The sequence below is a fragment of the Myotis davidii genome, unplaced genomic scaffold (genome assembly GCF_000327345.1).
Source record: "Myotis davidii unplaced genomic scaffold, ASM32734v1 scaffold960, whole genome shotgun sequence".
Lineage (NCBI taxonomy): Eukaryota > Metazoa > Chordata > Mammalia > Chiroptera > Vespertilionidae > Myotis > Myotis davidii.
Window position 1 is genome coordinate 1,972,750 of NW_006293003.1, and position 17,454 is coordinate 1,990,203.

Genomic DNA, 17,454 nt, shown 5'->3' on the forward strand with positions numbered 1-17,454 from the left:
GGCGGCCCTGCCGGCTGAGGGCCTGCGGAGCCGAGGCCCCTGCACCTCCCTCCCGGCCCCGTGGCCCGGGCCTGGCCGGCAGGGTCCACGTGGAGAGCTGCCCGAGACCAAGAGGCCGTGGCCGGGAGCTCCGCCGCGAATGCACCCTCAGCAGTGCCTGGCCGCGGGCACAGCCCCAGACAGACCCCTTCGGCGGTGCCCCGAGCGCCCAGGACCTTCCTCTCTTCCCTGAAACAGCTGTCCTCTTACCTGCTGTAAAACCTTCTCTGTGAAGATCTCCTGGAGTCTGGAAATTTCAACCACTTTCCCTTCAATTTGCCTTCATTAAAAAGAGATCACAGATTCACTATTAGTGCTTAGCCATCTTCACAGGAAGGTCACACAGTTCCAAAGAAATCTCTTCCGGGTGAAGATGTGTGAGAGGAGGGGGACACTCTGTCACCGGTGAGAGGGGAGGGGTTACCACGCTGGGCTGGGGAAGGGGCGGGCAGTTCCCTGAATGTCTGCAGCCCGGTGGGGTGCGTCGGACTGTGGGAAATCGCCCTCCGCGTAAGCGGATCCATGTGCCCTGCCTCTGGGCCAGAGGGTGGGGCCAGGAGCATGTGGCTGCGTCCAGTTACAAAAAGCCAAGCCTGTCAGGCCTGCGCCTAGACTGTGCCCAGTGACATGGAGGGAGTCGGAGAAAATGTGAGAAGATGTTGAGCCCCTTATTGATCCGGGGGTCAGGGGAGGGTGTATTTACGTTGGCCACTCCCTGCGGGAAGGGAACCCCCTCTGGCCTGAGAGCACCCTACCGGGGTGGCGCCCTCCCCGTGTCAGGGAAGCAGGGGTGGGCTGAGCGGACAGGGCACTGGAGGTGACGCTGTCCCAGCACAAGCAGCGACAGGGGAAGAGGCGAGAGGCTGTGGCAGAAGCGGGGCTCCAGCCTGGGCAAAGCAGAGATGCTCCTGGCCCCTCCCAGACCAGCTGAGGGGCAGGAGGGGACGTGAGGGAGAGCGGGGCCGTGGTGGAGCTGCCGGGGAGGAAGGACCAGGAGGCCCACAGGAAGGGAGAAGGCCGGGTTCTGGAGCTATAGTGAGGCCACGAGCCAGCAGGAGCTGCACACATACCTCACTTCGTCGAACAGGCTGTTCATCTCACCGATGAGGCGCTGATTTTCTTGTTCAAACTGCAAGGAAACAAACACATTAAACAGGAGATCACACTCAGGTCTCAAAAGCGCTGCAGCCAAAGACACGTGCCCCGCAGGGCCTGCACAGAAGCCTGGGTTCCTGAGGCCACCTGGGAGCAGCGTCCCCTGGGCGCAGGGGACAGGACCGGAGAGGTCTGCCAGGGGCCAGCGCCTGTCTGGACAGCGGCCCGCACTCCAGGGCGGCCACGGTCAGGCTGTGGTTGAAAACCACACCTGCCTCCCCAGCCGAGCGCAGGGCATCCCTCAGTGAGGCCTGGCGGGCTCAGGCGAGCGGGCAAAGGCCGCGCTGCCGACAGCACCCACTGACACCAGGTCTCAGGAAGGCTTCCGGCACTTTCTCTGGGAACTCGCCCAGCTGGCAAACTGGCAGCTACAGGGCAGGGAACTAAAAGATGTTACTCTTGGCATCGTTCAGTCATTATATGCTTTCTTCACGTTACCACAGCACCAACGATTCACACAAGTACGAGGCGCCAGAGCACCAACTACAAAACACCATTTAGTCTCGAAGACATTTTACTGCTGCTGAAAAGATATCTAACATTATTCCAAGGCAATTTCTCCTTTAAGTATGCGACTGCAAATTTAAAATACATAGAAAGCATACCAAGAATTAGGAAATCTAGTGGATAAGTTGTATCTAAAATAGCTGTAACTTTTAAAACTTGGTGTACAGGGCAAGGGCGTGCAGGACGACTTCCTACTGAATAAGACTTGCAAACGGGCTGAAACTGCGCGCGCAGAAAGAACAGTGTTACCATCTGTATCTCCTCTGGGGATAGCTCGTCTTCGCCTTTGCCATCTCCCCAGCTTCCCAACTCGGGCTGCGCTTCAGCTGGAATCTTTTCTGTTAAAAATAAACAGAAGACAAATGTTCATTTTAGAACGGGCTGCAGGATGCAGACATGGAAACCAGGGAGGGAGCTCACGGGCGTCCATCTTCAGTCACCTGCCGGCCAACAGTCAGGCCCGGCAGCCGGGCTCCTGGACGGTGTTTAGACCCGTGTGTGTGTGCGCGCGCGTAGGTATGCGTGTGCACGTGTGTTGATGTGTGCGTGTGCGCGCGCGCCTGTGTGTGGAGGGCACCTATGCGTACTGCACTGATTTCAGTGATGGTTGTGAACCAATGGCCATTCCTCCGGACCGGCCTTCCCATGCTATTTTACTTCAAAACACACCCCCTCCCTATGCTTTCTGAAGACTGTGGAATGTATGGGCATTTTCTTGTAAAAAAATCATCTGAACACAGAGTACAGGAACAAACCACCCTTCCTCCCATTCCTCTCCCGGAAGGACCCTCTTATGCTTTGATGCAGCCCTATAAACTTTATCGAGGCACATCCACAAACAGGTACCAACTCCCTGCCCCCCCCCCCCCCCCGAACGAGGGAATGCTTTTGCGTGTGGTGGTCTGTTTTACTAAAAGATCGCAGTGGTCACACACTGCTCTAAAACGCGCTTTCCATGACTTACCATGTACCTCGCAGACCATCCTGTGCGGGTCCACCGAGATCTGCCGCAGCCTTTAAATCGCTGCACAGGGTTCCACCGCTAGGACCCGCTCCCACGTCACCACAGCTCCCCGCCCTGACCACTCGCTGCTGTTTCTCACGTGAATGACGCACCATGTGCCGGCCCACGCACAGGCTCGGGGCTCAGCACGGACCTGGGCGTGGGTGCTGGAGAACTGTGTCCTCCACGAAGCACTGAGCACAGGCTCCTAGCAGGGCTGCCTGCCCAGGGCCAGTCCGAGGCCTGTGCACTTTACACGGCGGACGAGAGGGGGAGGGGGAGAGGACGGAAGGGACCGAGCCACCTTGGTGGAGACCACGATGGGGTCTCTCCTCCCAGAGGTGACTCTGTCTGGTGTCGGTGGTGCCTCTGGGGGCTGCCAAGTACCCGAAGGCTGATCTCAGCCCTCAAGATGGACAAAGGAGAGCTGCTGCTCAGACCGCAGGCAGCGGAGCACGGGACAGCACAGAGCAGAGAAGCCGGCTGGGCCGACCATGCGCACAGGCGGGTATTCGGGCTACATCGTCACAGAAACCCACGCCGCCTGCGACTTCGTGCACGGTTTAACAGAATGGCTGCATGGCTGTTTCTGCCAGAACTGCTATCATATTGGTAAGGCACACGTGTAGATAATTGTATATAATATACAAGTAAAATACCTACACAATTTACATATAAGAGACGTTTATAGAAGCCAGGCTGAAAGCAGCTTTGGAAGCGGACGTGTGTTTTCTGAGATGACATCTTCAGGTAAGAACACCTGTGATTTCCCTCATCCCACCTGTCCCCAGGGCCCGCGGTCCCCTGCTTGACCTCATTACCATATCCATGTCGAGCTTTTACTTCTATACTTTAAAGGATAAGAACACAAAATGAGGAACACGGAAGCCAGCGAGAGCCAGCTCTGAGCGGGACCGGCCAGCGTGTTCAGGGAGCTCCCGCTCAGACCAGGCTCCCCTGGGCCCTGGGCCATGCTGCCCGCCTGCCGTGGGCATCAGCCAGACCTCCTGGTGGCCCAATGCCAGCAGACAGGCCAGGCCCCGGCCTCACCCCTTCCCGGCCTAATCCCACCCTCTGACCATCGTGTGCCTCACTGGCCCCCCGTGCTTTCTTCCCTCTGATATTAGTCATGCGCTCCCTCTGCCCTAGCAAACAGGGCGGCGCCTCAAAATTGAGGCTTCCCCCACCCCTCGTGCTGCTCCACCCTGAGGCTGGAGGTCAGCTCCACGCAGGCCACTGCTGACTGTGCCCCAGGTCACGGGAGCAGCGCACAGCACCCCCTTCCTGTGACTGACACGACTGACACGCCAGCCCCTTGAGCAGAGATCTGGACGGCTCCTCCCCATGGAGCCCAGTCCCACCCCCTGGGCACAGCAGTGTCAGCCTTCCTCCTGGGCCCCACCAGCTCCCGGGGATGGGGTCCTCCCACCTGTCCCCCGAGCGGCCGTATGATCCGCTGTGACAGGGAAAGGCTGCCACTTCCGGTCCCCCCTGCTCTACGGGACGCAGACAGCACGCCTGTCGGGCTGCGCGCCCGCTCTCCCGCGTGGTGTTTTTGCCAACAGGTCACTGGAAGGGGCGCAAGCACGGCTGTGAATCGGACTGTTACCTGAATGTTCCTCGGCGACCGGCTTCTCTCCAGGGTCCTGCGAAGGGTCCAGGGAAACTTCCTCAGAAGAACGGGGTTCCCTTGTCTTTGCGGTTGCTTCTGGCTCCAGCTTGGCTCTGAAAGGGATTGCCGCCATCGCATTCACTTAGGCAACAGCACTCCATCTGGACCACAGGAGGGAGCCACACGGCCGACATGCTTGTTCTGCGCCTGAGAGCAGAGCTGCACCTCCGGCCCAAGGACCACCCCGACGCCCTCTAGGGGGAACAGGGGAACTTATTCCAAGGCCCTGCTCATGGTCTGCAGGGTGAGGGCAGGGGAGGGCGGTCAGCAGGTGCTGGAGCAAAAAACACAGGAACCCGCCCCCATACTGACACCACACGCAACACGGTTCAACAAGCGCAGCAATGCAGTGTCGCCGAATACACCACACACACATGTCTGTTACATGACACACACGAGCAACGTCGTAGAGTAGCGTAAACATAAGGTCATCTTTGAACGTCCGCTGGATGGACCAACCTGCCTCCGGAGCCGCAGCGGCACTGCCCCGGCTCCTCCACGGCTGTGCTGTGTTCCACCTGCTGGGCTCAGTCCGTCTCACCCGCTGAGGCCTTCTCCCACTTTCCTACCCACAGGCTTCCGTCCACTCCCCGGCACCCGCCCCCGCTCACGGCCTGTCCCGCTCCAACACGCATGCTCTGAGAGCAGGTGGGTCTCTAAGTCCTGTTGCTGTGTATCCAGGTCCCGGATGAGGGCCTGGCATTCAGCGCTTAAGAAATACATGTTGGACGAGTGGACACTTTACACCTGTCAGTAAAGGGCCAGGAACAGAAACAATTTTGGTTGTGAGACACCGAGCCTGGTGGTAGCTGTACTGGAACCGCACGGCGCGATGGAAATCCGAGGCAGAGCGCTAAACAGGGCTGGGATCGAGCCCACAGCAGCAGGCAGAGACTGCAGGGAACAGCCGTGTAACGACACCGAGGACGGCACCGTGCCAGCTGTTTACTGAGGCTTACTGTGCACTGAGCATCCTCTGAGCCCTTCACTGGGTGAGTGTGATACCACCCACCCCAGGAGGCAGGCACCAATGTTAATGACCTTTTTGCGGGGGAAACAAAGGTCTGAGGAAGTTAGGAGACCTGTCCCGGCCACAGGGAGCAAGTGCTGGGCCGGGAGGTGACCTCGGGAAGCTGGCCCAGGAGGAGGCCGGAGGAGGCTGTGCCCCTCACCTGTCCTCCCTCGGAAGCAGCGACAACATCACATCTTAAGAAGAGCGTGTGGGATGGGCAGGTTTAGGTGCAGTGGCCTCTGGGAAATGCCATCTGCTATTCTAAGTATCACAAACATGCACAGAGATATAGTTACAGGATATTCATCACAGCACTGCTTATAGTCACAAAAGAAATGACTTAGATGTTTGTGGAAAAGTGCCTGTTTACAGTTAGGAGATATAAAAAAAGAGACTCTCCATTTGCAATGCCAAAACAAACAATAAAAAGCTAGCAATAAGAGATTTAAAAAACCCAAAAAACCCTGCAGCATAAACTAACTACTTAACAAAAAAATTTAAAAGCCATATGTGAAAAACTAAAAGATGTTCTTAAGAGATACAAAATCTACTGCAACAAATGAGAAAACAGACGTTCTTGGGTAGAAAAAGGAAACACCATAAAGATGCCAGCTCTCCCTGAGCTGCAGACGCACTGCGACCCCCCTGTGGGCAGAGAAGGCCGTGAGGAGCCATTGGAGCAGCCGGAGGGTCAGGAGCACTGAGCACAGACACGGACCTCGGCTCAGGCTGTGCACACCAGGGGGTCAGGGAAGAGAACCGGCTTCCCCCTCCCACCGCTCTGTGCACGAAAAACCGGCTGCCAATCACATATCACTCAGAGCTGTTGCAAAGACTGGACAAAATAGTAGATAAAAAAGGCCCCATGTCAAATGTAAGTGCTGTACAAAGTCTTACTACTTGAGCACAGACACGGACCTCGGCTCAGGCTGTGCACACCAGGGGGTCAGGGAAGAGAACCGGCTTCCCCCTCCCACCGCTCTGTGCACGAAAAACCGGCTGCCAATCACATATCACTCAGAGCTGTTGCAAAGACTGGACAAAATAGTAGATAAAAAAGGCCCCATGTCAAATGTAAGTGCTGTACAAAGTCTTACTACTGAGAAAAGTCACAGAAAGTCTGCTGCAGGTCAAGGGCCATGGGAAGCGACAGGCCCCGACGCCCTTCGCCTGTGAGTCCTGGTGTGTCCTAACACAGGAGCGCTCTCGGCACTCAACCGGGACTCCCCCCAACACCGGGGTTGGACCGTCTTCAGCCCTCTCTGCTCCATGGCCTGGAAACAGCAACGGGCCAGCCACTCAGTAGGACAGCCTCGCTGTGAGTGAGTCGGGCCTTCCCTATGTGGCCAGGAGAAGCCTCTTCAAATGGCTGGTGCCCTCACACGCCCCTTCTCTGAGCCCTCCCTTGCTCTCTGGCTCATCTTATACTCAGCCTGCCTGAGTCAGTCATCTCTCCTGGGCCCAGGTTCTGGAAGCTGAGAGCTATGGAACAGCCAGGATCTGAGCGCTGCCCATGCTATTGCCACTGGGGTCACTGTCCCGGCCCCCCAGAGGCAGCGCTAGGAGCATACGCACGCACCTGCATACCTGTGCACATACACGTACAGCCATATTCATTTCTATATCTCAGTCCTCCATTCTAATCCAACACCACAGGGTTCCTGCTGGCTTTGCGCCTTTCAGGTCTCCGGGAGTGAGAAACCTGGCTTCCATGGTCCTCACAGTGCTCACACGTGGTCAGTCCTCTGAGCACACCTGGCCGCACCTCACTGCCAGCCTCCCCACGCAGGGCGCAGGCCCTCCTCTTGGCTCCTCAGCTTGCGCCCACTCTGACCTGCTCTGGGAGCCCCCTTCGCGGGACACCCTCACCCCGCCCCACTCCACCTGCCAGGCGGCACTGTTCACAGGGCGACGCTAACTGACTTTACACGAAGGGCTCCCTTTGCCTGCCAGGCCGTGTCCAGAGTGTGCCATGGCCCGTCTCCAGCTGAACGTGAACAAAGGCTGCAGTGCGGCAGGCAGACTCCGACCAAGTTCAGTGCCTGCTCCTCAGTGATAAAAACACATCTGCTTATACACAGAACGCCTAGCGAACCCCTCAGGGGAGCTACAAATTATCTAGTGGAGGCAATTTGAAAAAAGCCATTTAAAAAAGGTTGTCGGAAACACCAGCTTATGCCCGTGATTTATTTAGGTTAATTTCTCCAACTGGAGGCAGAACCTTCCTCACCGCCATCGGCAGTTCCCACCTGGCCCACGTCTGTCTCCGGGTCCCCTCTCTGATTCAAGTGAACATTTCAAAACAACAGGAGAGAGAAAAGAGGATGAGAAATGGATTTTTCAGTTTGAAACAAGAAAACACGCGGGAGAAGTTCCTTGCAGACCGGAATAAAGCCCTATGCAGGTATTAGGGAAAAGTCATTCACACACCGGGCACGGCACTGCTTTTATGGCCCCGTACCGGCTCTGGGGAGGAAAAGGCATGGCTGACGTGCAATGAGGTGGCACGATCATTTCCAAAGTGGCTTTTCTCACCAGCCACAGGCACCGAGCACTCCCGGGAGCAGGGAGCCTCACGCTACCCTACCCAGCCACCTGCCCGCAGCCGCCCGCCCGCTGCTCAGCTATTGCATCCTGCGTGCGAGGAGGCGGTCAGGCCAGTGTACTCAGCGTGGTGCACGGACCAGACCAGACCAATGAGCTGGCTGTCACGGCTCTGCTACGAGACTGTAGAGATGAAGAGGAAGCACAGGAATCATGATGGCAATGTGACACTGACAGGTACTCGTGGCTCATCTCCAGCTCAGGGGTCACCCACTTCTGGGGTGGGTCCCTGCGGTGTAAGCTGTGAACACGTCCTGTGCAGTGCACACACCTCAGTCCACGGCGACTGCACAGAACAAGCAACGAAAGCGGCCTTCGCCCCGAGCCTGCCCTCACAGGGGGGCACTCTTCTGAAGGGCAGCAGCACCTTCTGAGCGAGGGAGGACGGGCTAAGGAGGTGGACCATCGTGAGGGCCACAGGTGCCTCCTCAGGGCTGTATGCTCAGAGTAAGTGGCACAGGCCAGATAACTGGCAGCAAACAAGGTGTGCTTCACGTCCGAATGAGAACAGTTCCCACCTCACTGACTTTAATTTGAGAAAACTTCCACCGAGAGGCAGCAGCAAAGCCTGCTCTTGCTTTATTTGGGTGCTTGTTAAGTCTCAGTGCCAGGCCGCCTGGCACAAGGCAGCAGAGCCTGGAATCTCTCCCTCTGGGGGGTGAGAGCCAGCGACCAGGCCGTCTCGATGGTAAATCACTCATCCCCAGGGGCCGCCCTCTCCTCCCAGACGCCTGGAGACTGCCTGACCGCACCTTCCCCATCACTTCCCCAGACACTGTGCTCTCAACACCAACACCAAGCCCACTGCCAGCGGCCCGCCTACCCGCGGCTCAGATCTCAGTCCAGCTGTGATGCTGGGCAGTGTCCCAGGTTCTCCGAGCCTCCACTCCCACAGGCTGCTAATACGAACAGAGTGGTTGTGAGGGTTAAAGGAGGTAATTAACATACTGCCTAACCCATGACAAAGGCTGAACAGTATATAACAGTGCACATTAACTCATAGTGACAGCTCGTGCCAGTGTTCCACCTACACCAACTCACTCGTTCTCACAACAACTCAACCAGGTGGGCAGGGTGAAGGCTTCCATGTACATAGGAGAGGTAGGCATGGGGAAGCTGAGTGACCTTCCCACAGCCACACAGCGTGTACGTGGAGAGCCAGGATGTGGACACAGGCGGCTGGCTGCAGCCGGGGTTCCGAGGCACCAGGCCATGCTTCTTGGTAGCTCCATCCCCCCTGAACGTGGTGCTGCCTCACTCATCGTGACATGCCCTGCGAGGCTGGCTCACTGTCCATGCTTGTGCAGCAGCCCAGCTGCCTCTGCGCTCCGTGAGGCCGAGACGTCACCTCTGGCTCCGCTCTGCCTGTGCTCTCGGGGCCTGTGTACTACAGTCCCTGCTGACGGGTAACCCGGCACATCCACGCACTCTCCCACAGATGGGCTGGCATTTGCAGTTCCAAACCTGCCTCACGTGTACAGAAGCGTCACCACAGCAGGCGGAGGCTGCTCACCTCGGCCGACTTGCAGTCTGGCCCGTGGCTGGTGCCTGGGAACCTGGACTTGACTCCCAGACCCAACTGATAAGGCTCGATGTGCTGAACTGTGTGGAGGCCTGTGGCCAGGCAGCAGGTGCCCACCTGACCAGCCTCCACGACCATCCCCGAGCGGTGAGTCTCTACTGAGCCCCCTGGCATCCACGCTTCACACGAGCGGTCACAGGCACGCCTGCTGGCCCCTGGAGAGGACTCTGGAGCGTGCCCCTGCCCCTCGCAGCTGGCTCTGCACCATCGCACTGTGATGACTCAGCTCCGGGCAGGCTGCACGCCAAGTCCTGTAAGTCCTTCCAGGAGCCACCAAGCCTGAGAGTGGAGCCGGGACCCCGACACGATAGGAAAATTTGTCCCCAAACACTATGTACTGTATCTTCTGAAAGAACGCCCTAAAATCTCCCCCGAGTTAGACGTGACCAGGAGTCAGGCCTGGACTCAGCTCTCCACGTGCGTCAGGATGTAGGCCGGGGCTCTAGAGGCTGGCCCCCAGCCCCCAGGGAGGACAGACGTGGGACAGACAGGTGCCATGGGAGACTGGGGTCGGGCCTGCCTGCATCCTGGCTGTGAGGATACTTGCTGGAGCTTCTGTGTGCTCACCTAAGCGGGGTCCGTGCTGGAGCGGGGCACGTGGGGGGGGCGGGCAGGGCATGGCGCAGATGCCTGAGGAGGCCTGGCGGGGACATTGCCCGTGGTGCTCGGCTCTTCCCTCAGGAACTGACAACAAGATGGGTAGAGGCACAAACTGTGCAAGGGCCTCTGCTCCGCCTGGCTGCACCCTTGGGGTGAGGTACCTAACTTCCTGAGCTGCAGCCTTCCCACCCGTAATATCAAGACAACAGCTCCGCCTCCTGGGGTTGCTGTGAGCGTGAGGCTCAGGGAGCACTGCCCTGCCTCTGCAGGCACTCCGCACGGCCACGCAGAGCCCGAGCGCCTCACCATCATCACCATCACGGCTGCTAACGAAGTAACGAAGGGCCCACCAGACAATACTCACAGCCTCTTCTTGTCCACCACTCGTTTCACACGGATGGCTCTTTGTTCTGAGTACAGTTTGCAAACTCCTGTTGCAGGGGAAGCACCAGAACACAGACTGATTAAAAGGGCTTCTCGGGCAAAGGGCTCATCAAATACAATGAGACGCTGTGGTCTTCCGCCAGCAAAGCTGAGCGCGTATCTCATCCACGGACACGCCCCGTGACGCTAGGACAAGGCCGTACTTCTCAGGTAGTCCTGGGTGAAGTCCAGGATGGCGCTCCTGTGCTCCCTCACTTGCTGGGAGTGTGTCTCCTTGTGGGCTGCAACACAAAGCAAGACTCAGGTCTCGGCACGCGCCTCCTCAGAGTTCCCCCACTCAAAGCATTTAACACCCAGCTGCAGAACAAGAGCGTGTGGGCAGCGGCCTTTTTAAAAGAGTAAGAGCGTCAGGCTCTACGAGATGAGAGCTGAGCCTGCAGAAAAACCAGTCACACAGCTGACGGTCTGGCAGCGCGTAAGAATGGTGTTTGGTGCGCCCACTTCTTGAGAGCGGACCACACACTCCCAGTGCCTGGGACGGTGTGTCCTGCCTGCCCCCCCCTACCCCCCCACTCAACGGGTCCCATCGACATGGAGTCAACCCTCCCTGGACTCCTGGCCACAGGGTGCCTTCCTCCTGCAAACTTGCATCTCCGAAGCCCGAGCCCTGGACTCCGGGAAGTCAGCCCCAGGTACTGAGAGCTGAGCACCTGCTCGCACGTGACACCCATCACCGCTAGTCGCTGACATTGCCATCTACAGGCAGCCATGGCTGTGCTTACTTTACACGGGGAGACTAAGGCCGAGTCAATGGGCCCGTCACAAGGTTCGGCACTTAGCTACCGGTTTTATTAGGTTCCCGTGTATGTTCTAGGTCTCTCCGGAATGAGGCCCAGAAATCAGGATTTTAAAAAGATTCCCAGGTGATTCTAATGTGCAGCCAAGGTTGAGAACCACTGTTCTAGGTTATGTCAGCATAGACCCTTACGGGCACGGAGCATGACTTATGTGATTGCTAAAGGCTGCCACACACACACAGGTGCATGCGCACACACGTACACACATCTTCTCTGACCCTGGCCCCTTAGTCAGCTTTTAGTTGTTTGGAGAGGTCCTGTTTATTTAACTTAGATTACGGCCTTTTCATTACTTTTATCTGCTTACGTTAAAACACTGATCAGAAAAAAAAGGATTTGGAAGCTTTAAAACCTGAATCTAAACAGGTGCCCAGAGGGAGCTGTAACTGGTGATGCCGTGAGGATCCCAGGATGGTCGCGGCTGTGTCTGAGCCCCAGAACACCTCACCTTGATTCCTCAGCTGCTGAATTGCTTCTGAGCAGGTCCTCATGAACGTCTGTGCGTCCTGGTCTATCTGGTCTCGCTCTGCGTCTGTCATCCTCCCATATTCAGACAGGATATGGCTGAAGAGAGAGGGGGGGGCATGGGGGCAAAATTAAAGGGCAGCAGCAAATAGGCATGTCACGCCGCCCAGTGGGCGTGAGGGAAATAAGCTTCCCTGCCCGAGTGACAGCCATGCTGAGACTGAAGGAGGGGAGGGACCGGCCGGGCTCAGCGGTGAGAGGACGGTCAGGGCGGGGAGCCCGCACTTGGAAGGCATCAGACAGAAAAAGCGCCTGCACAGGCCAAGCTGGAGCAGCCGCGCAGAGAGGGACGCAGGCCTGGGAGCTGTCCGGCTGGAGCATGCAGCCCTCATTAAAAATGTGGCTTTGGCCCTGGTGGTGTACTCAGCGGTTAGAGCATCGGCCGCACACTAAGGGTCACAGGTTCAATTCCCAGTCTGCAGGCATGTACGGGTTCAGGCTTGCTCCCTGCTCCCAGTTGGGGTAGCGGGGTCAGAGACAAGGACAAAGAGAGCTGCTCACTTCCTCACCCGGGGTCAGAGCAGACCTCTAAATGACTAACTCTGAGAACATTCGATTAACATCCGCCTTTGCTGTATTTTGACTTAATGGAACCTCAGATCAGTGAAATGGAAATGTCCTAAAGGTTAATTTGATAAAACTGATGACTCAATTAAAAGGTTATGTTTCTTTAGGGCACATTTTATGTTAACCTTTTAAATAGGAAATTAGCAGTATGGTTATTCTATTAGTAACAACAGCAGAAACCAAGAGACCACCGCCCCCCTCCCCCGCTCTGTGGTGTTGTCTTGTTGCCAGGATATTGCAGAAATGGTCCATCTACCAGAAGTGGGAACTTATTTTTAAATGAAATCATTCAAAAGACCCAGCCAGAGGCGACCTAGGTTGCATGCTGTTCTGCTCTAGTAAAATGTCATTATTAAAAAAATTAAATGGGTCAATAAAGTCTGAGCTCTACATTATGGAAAAAATTACAGCTTCCTAATTATGTCCAACTAACAGAGCCTTATGGGTCTGAACGCAATATTTCTAAACATGTTCTTTCAATTCCACCATCATACTCCATCCAAATGCTGCTGGAGTGCCGTGGCTGCACGACGCTGGCAGGAGGGAGAGAGAAAGGCCTCCCAGTCAGGCTCTGGGCGGGAGCGCCGACTGGGAGGAGGGAGGGCGGCCTCTCTCAGTCTGGAGAGAATCTAGGGCATTGAGGCCACGCTTCCTTCCTAGTCCTCATGCTCTGGGGCAGGAGTCGCCCAGGACTCCCAGCCTCCCCCTCAGCCTCCTCCCTCCTGCCCTCCCTCTGACCACCTGGCAGAGGGGCTGGCAGGAATGTGGCCCCACGTGCATCCACAGCCCCATGTGGGACCTGCCCGCTCTCTGAGCTCCAGGAGCCGTGGCTGCTCAGTGGCATCCCCGGCTGTGAGTGTTTAACTCAGGAGCCCGCATCAAGGCCACCGCCCCCTGACCCAGCCCTGCCTGCCACCCGGGATTTTACTAGCAGGATTTTACTAGCGATGAACCGGTGCCACACCCACGGCATCATGCTGGCCTGCCTCCTGCCTCCCACCTTTTCCCCCCTCCCTCCCCCTCTGTCTGGCAGGAGAAGAGGCGCTTTCTTTTTTCAGTGATCACCCCAACTGCATCACAGGTCAAATGGGGTTCCAACTCCATTTCTATCCACCAAGGGACTGACGTGTGCCAAGAACACTCACAGTCAATCCTTGTGAAAAACTGTCCAGGTTTTACAAAGATGCGAACAGCCGTGAAGGGAGCTGCACGCACACACGGTTAACACTCGGCGAGCTGACGCCAGCTCCTAGGTGTGCCTGGCCCGAAGCCCTCGCTCTTTCAAAGGGACTGAAACAGGTCAGGAATGGAACTCAGAGCACATGAGCTGGCGACGACCGGTTGTGACCAGGAATGGTGAGGGACTGGTCAAGACTAGGAATGCTCAGGAGCCACAGTGCACAGCCAGGAAGGCCCAGCGTCCGCCGCCACTGAGGCTGGCACGGGGACGGCTCAGGCAGTGCCCGCTCTCCGGAGGGCGTCCGAGAAAGGCCTTGGCGTGACCTGGCCTGGCGGTCTGGGAACACAGGCACGCGTGGGGGCTGAGCTGTGCGAGAGAACTGCCGCGGTGGCACGCTATAATCAGGGCAGCGCCCTGACACAGCAGCCCTTCATTGAACCGCTGCTTTTTCTTTCTGCACCAAATCTCAACGGCACTGTCTTATTGAGTCTCCTCACCAGCTGCTGAGTGAGCATCACCCTGAGTATTTCGAGCGGGGCTCCGCAGACGTTTTCTGAAAGGGTCTGACATAAACACGTTCCACTGAGGGCCGTGTGCCTGCCCCAGCGCTCCACTCGGCCGTCACAGAAATGCACACACGAGCGGGCACGGTGCTGCTCTGATACGTTATTAACGGGCCCTGAAATCAGAATTTCACAGAATTTTCATATGTGGAGAAGTTTATTGTTCTTCCCCAGCCGTTTAAAAACGTGAAAACTATTCTTAGCTCACGGCTGTTCAAACACAGGCAGTGGGCTGGACGTGGCCGCAGGGCAGAGGCTGAGCCTGGCTGAGGAAACACTGGGTCTATAGGGGTGGTTCTCAGCCTTGGCTGCACATTAGCATCACCTGGAATCTCTTTAAAATCCTGATTTCTGGGCCTCATCCTCCGGAAATTCTGTTTCTTTGTTACTCATGTTGTGGCCCCACCCCATAACAAAGAAACAGAATTTCCGGAGGATGAGGCCCAGGAACCAGGATTTTAAAAAGATTCCCAGGTGATTCTAATGTGCAGCCAAGGTTGAGAACCACTGGTCTGTAGGCTGATGAGGGGGTGGCTTGAACTAAACCATCGTTTACAGCCGTCACGCAGCCGGAAGCCTTTTCACGGCCGAGGGAAGTTAACAATGGATGCCCACGGACGAGCTGGGCAGTGAAGGTTTACATCGTGTGGTTAAGTTCCCCAAAGTAACTGTAGCTTCCATTTTATGGACCATAAGATTAGTACTTGCTATACAAACACACCTTTAGAAACAGCTTACACTGCCATCTAGTGTTCACTGACTATTTGAACTAAGAACTTAAAAATACTGTCTTCTTGGTCCTAGGAATTAGGGCAATAACTTTAGTATATTTTTAGTTATTCAAATGGAATACACTTAAATGTATAAAGTTGTCTATTTCAGTGACAAAGTGGCAAGGGTTACTTAAAATCCGCCCGGGGTTAATCTGTTCTCGGGTAAAGCGGTTATACAAAACGTCCCCCCTGGGCACACTGACAAGCGGGTTTCCTTTCCATTCTCCGGCCCCGTGCGAGGAGGGGTTCTGGGGCCAATCCCCTCGTCTCACGGAGATGAAACCCTCCCGAGATGCTCCTGATTCTGTCATCTCCCAGGTCCAATCCAACGTCCATTACCCACACAACTGCCTGGTGTACACGCCCAGGCACACGGAGGGCGGAGGGCAGGAGCCAGGACCTGCACCCTGCCATGAGGACCTGCACCCCACTACAAGGACCTGCACCCCGCCACGAGGACCTGCACCTCGCTGCCAGGACCTGCACCCTGCCATGAGGACCTGCACCCCACTACAAGGACCTGCACCCCGCCACGAGGACCTGCACCTCGCTGCCAGGACCTGCACCCTGCCTGCGCTCGGTCTGCAAGAGCTGCCACCTGCTCCAGAGACTGTCTCTAGAGCAGTGGTTCTCAACCTTCCTAATGCCGCGACCCTTTAATACAGTTCCTCATGTTGTGGTGACCCCCAATTTCATTGTTACAAATTGAACATAATTAAAGCATAGTGATTAATCACAAAACAATATGTAATTATATATGTGTTTTCCGATGGTCTTAGGCGACCCCTGTGAAAGGGTCATTCGACCCCCAAAGGGGTCGCGACCCACAGGTTGAGAACCGCCGATCTGGAGGCTCCATCGAAATGCTTTATCTTTTAAGAACATCAACCTAACCACAGCACTCCCCCTCCCCCCTGCAAGCGCTCATCTCCACGGCATTTCCACATTCTTCCTGAGTGAGACGCTCTGTCCCCTCACCTGAGTTCCCAGCAGTGAGGTGCACACAGAGACGCCACCACCTGGGCTATGAGAACAGGACATGTTGCTGTGGGGGTATCGGGACTCAGCAGCCCTGTGCCCGGTAGGCGCCCTGCCAAACTGATCTTCCCCATTACGCCCCGGAGTCCCCAAGTAAAAGGTCAGGATGTCAGTATGGAAAAGAACAGTCAGCAAAGCCACAGGAAAAGGTATGCACTTACCTGTGAGCATTGATGTAGTCTTTCCTGTGTTCCAGAAGAAAATCTCTCAGTTTGCCGATGTGTGAAATCTAAAATAAAACACAAGAAAATGTTTATATAGCTAGATGGGCGTTATGCTCACATGTAACATTAACAGAGAATGGAACGCGGTTGTAGAAAGATTCTGAAACTGCAAACTGGACAGCTTTGGTTTGGGACGTGTGTATACCCACGGACACTGCTCGCCTTGCTCTCTCTTTACTGGCTCTTTCTTCCCGTGACTGTTGTGGTCTCTGAGGAACTTGGAGGTCACACGGGATAATGCATGTCTGGTATCTGCACAGCATATGCCAATGAGGGCCAATCCCCTTTTCTCTCTTTATCTAAACGGACCGTAAGGCAGAGCTCTCCCGTTTGGAAAAGGGCCCTTGCCCAGCAGCAGTGACAGGTTCAGGGCCCGGTTTATCCCTGCACAGCCGGCCCCCGGCCCCCACGGCCCCACCAGGATGAACAGAACACACAGCAGAGGATTCCATTGTGACGGCCGGTTTCAGCAAAGAAACCGACTCTGAAGCACCTACCATGTGTCAAGTACTGTGCATGGAGCTATGAATGAAAAAACAGTAAAACAAGGAAGGAAGATAATAAGTGTGTTGCTCTAAACCACTGAGTTGGTGGTAATTTGTTATGGCAGCAATGAGACTCTAATACACCATGTCTAAGTCAGCCTGGGCTGCTGTAACAAAATACTATAGGCCAGGGCCTTAAACAACAGACATTTATTTCTCACGGCTCTGGGGCTGGAAGGCCACGATCAAGGTGCTGGCAGATTCGGTGTCTGCTCCAGAGACCATCATAGTGTGGTTTGCGCACGCTGCCTTCTTGCTGAACCCTGACACGGTGGAGAGAGAGACCCCCTCTCTCACGGCTCTTCTGAAAGGGCACCAATCCCATTCGTGGGGCTCCACCCTGTGAACTAATCACCCCCAAAGACCCCATCTTCAAATACCATCATGTTGGGGGTTCGGACTCCAACATATGAATTTTGGGGACACACACATTCCGTCCATAGCACACCTACTTAGGCCTAATTATCCAAAACAGGATTTTTAGGAGTCAAAAAGTTTTCCATAAAAAGCTTTAAAAGGTCCAAGGAAAGTTTTAAAGGAATCTACTCCATAGGCGAGATCCAGCTGCCACCGCCCTCTTTAGCTAGGTCTAGTCTAGGGGGAATGGTGCATGGGGGTGTGTGT

At 55.9% G+C, this 17,454-nt stretch overlaps 1 protein-coding gene across 2 annotated transcripts in view; it reads right to left on the bottom strand.

Annotated features, from left to right (window-relative positions):
• Positions 1 to 17,454, bottom strand: part of STX18 (syntaxin 18) — a 65,946-nt gene that overhangs the window by 2,706 nt on the left and 45,786 nt on the right. For both annotated transcript variants that reach the window (XM_006766574.2, XM_015565787.1), the window contains exons 2-9: positions 16,223 to 16,290; positions 11,864 to 11,979; positions 10,762 to 10,839; positions 10,539 to 10,605; positions 4,314 to 4,429; positions 1,951 to 2,039; positions 1,110 to 1,168; positions 250 to 319 (exon numbers count right to left, since the gene is read on the bottom strand). In XM_006766574.2, coding sequence (XP_006766637.1) covers positions 250 to 319; positions 1,110 to 1,168; positions 1,951 to 2,039; positions 4,314 to 4,429; positions 10,539 to 10,605; positions 10,762 to 10,839; positions 11,864 to 11,979; positions 16,223 to 16,290 — 663 coding nt within the window. The remainder of the gene's footprint in view (positions 1 to 249; positions 320 to 1,109; positions 1,169 to 1,950; positions 2,040 to 4,313; positions 4,430 to 10,538; positions 10,606 to 10,761; positions 10,840 to 11,863; positions 11,980 to 16,222; positions 16,291 to 17,454) is intronic.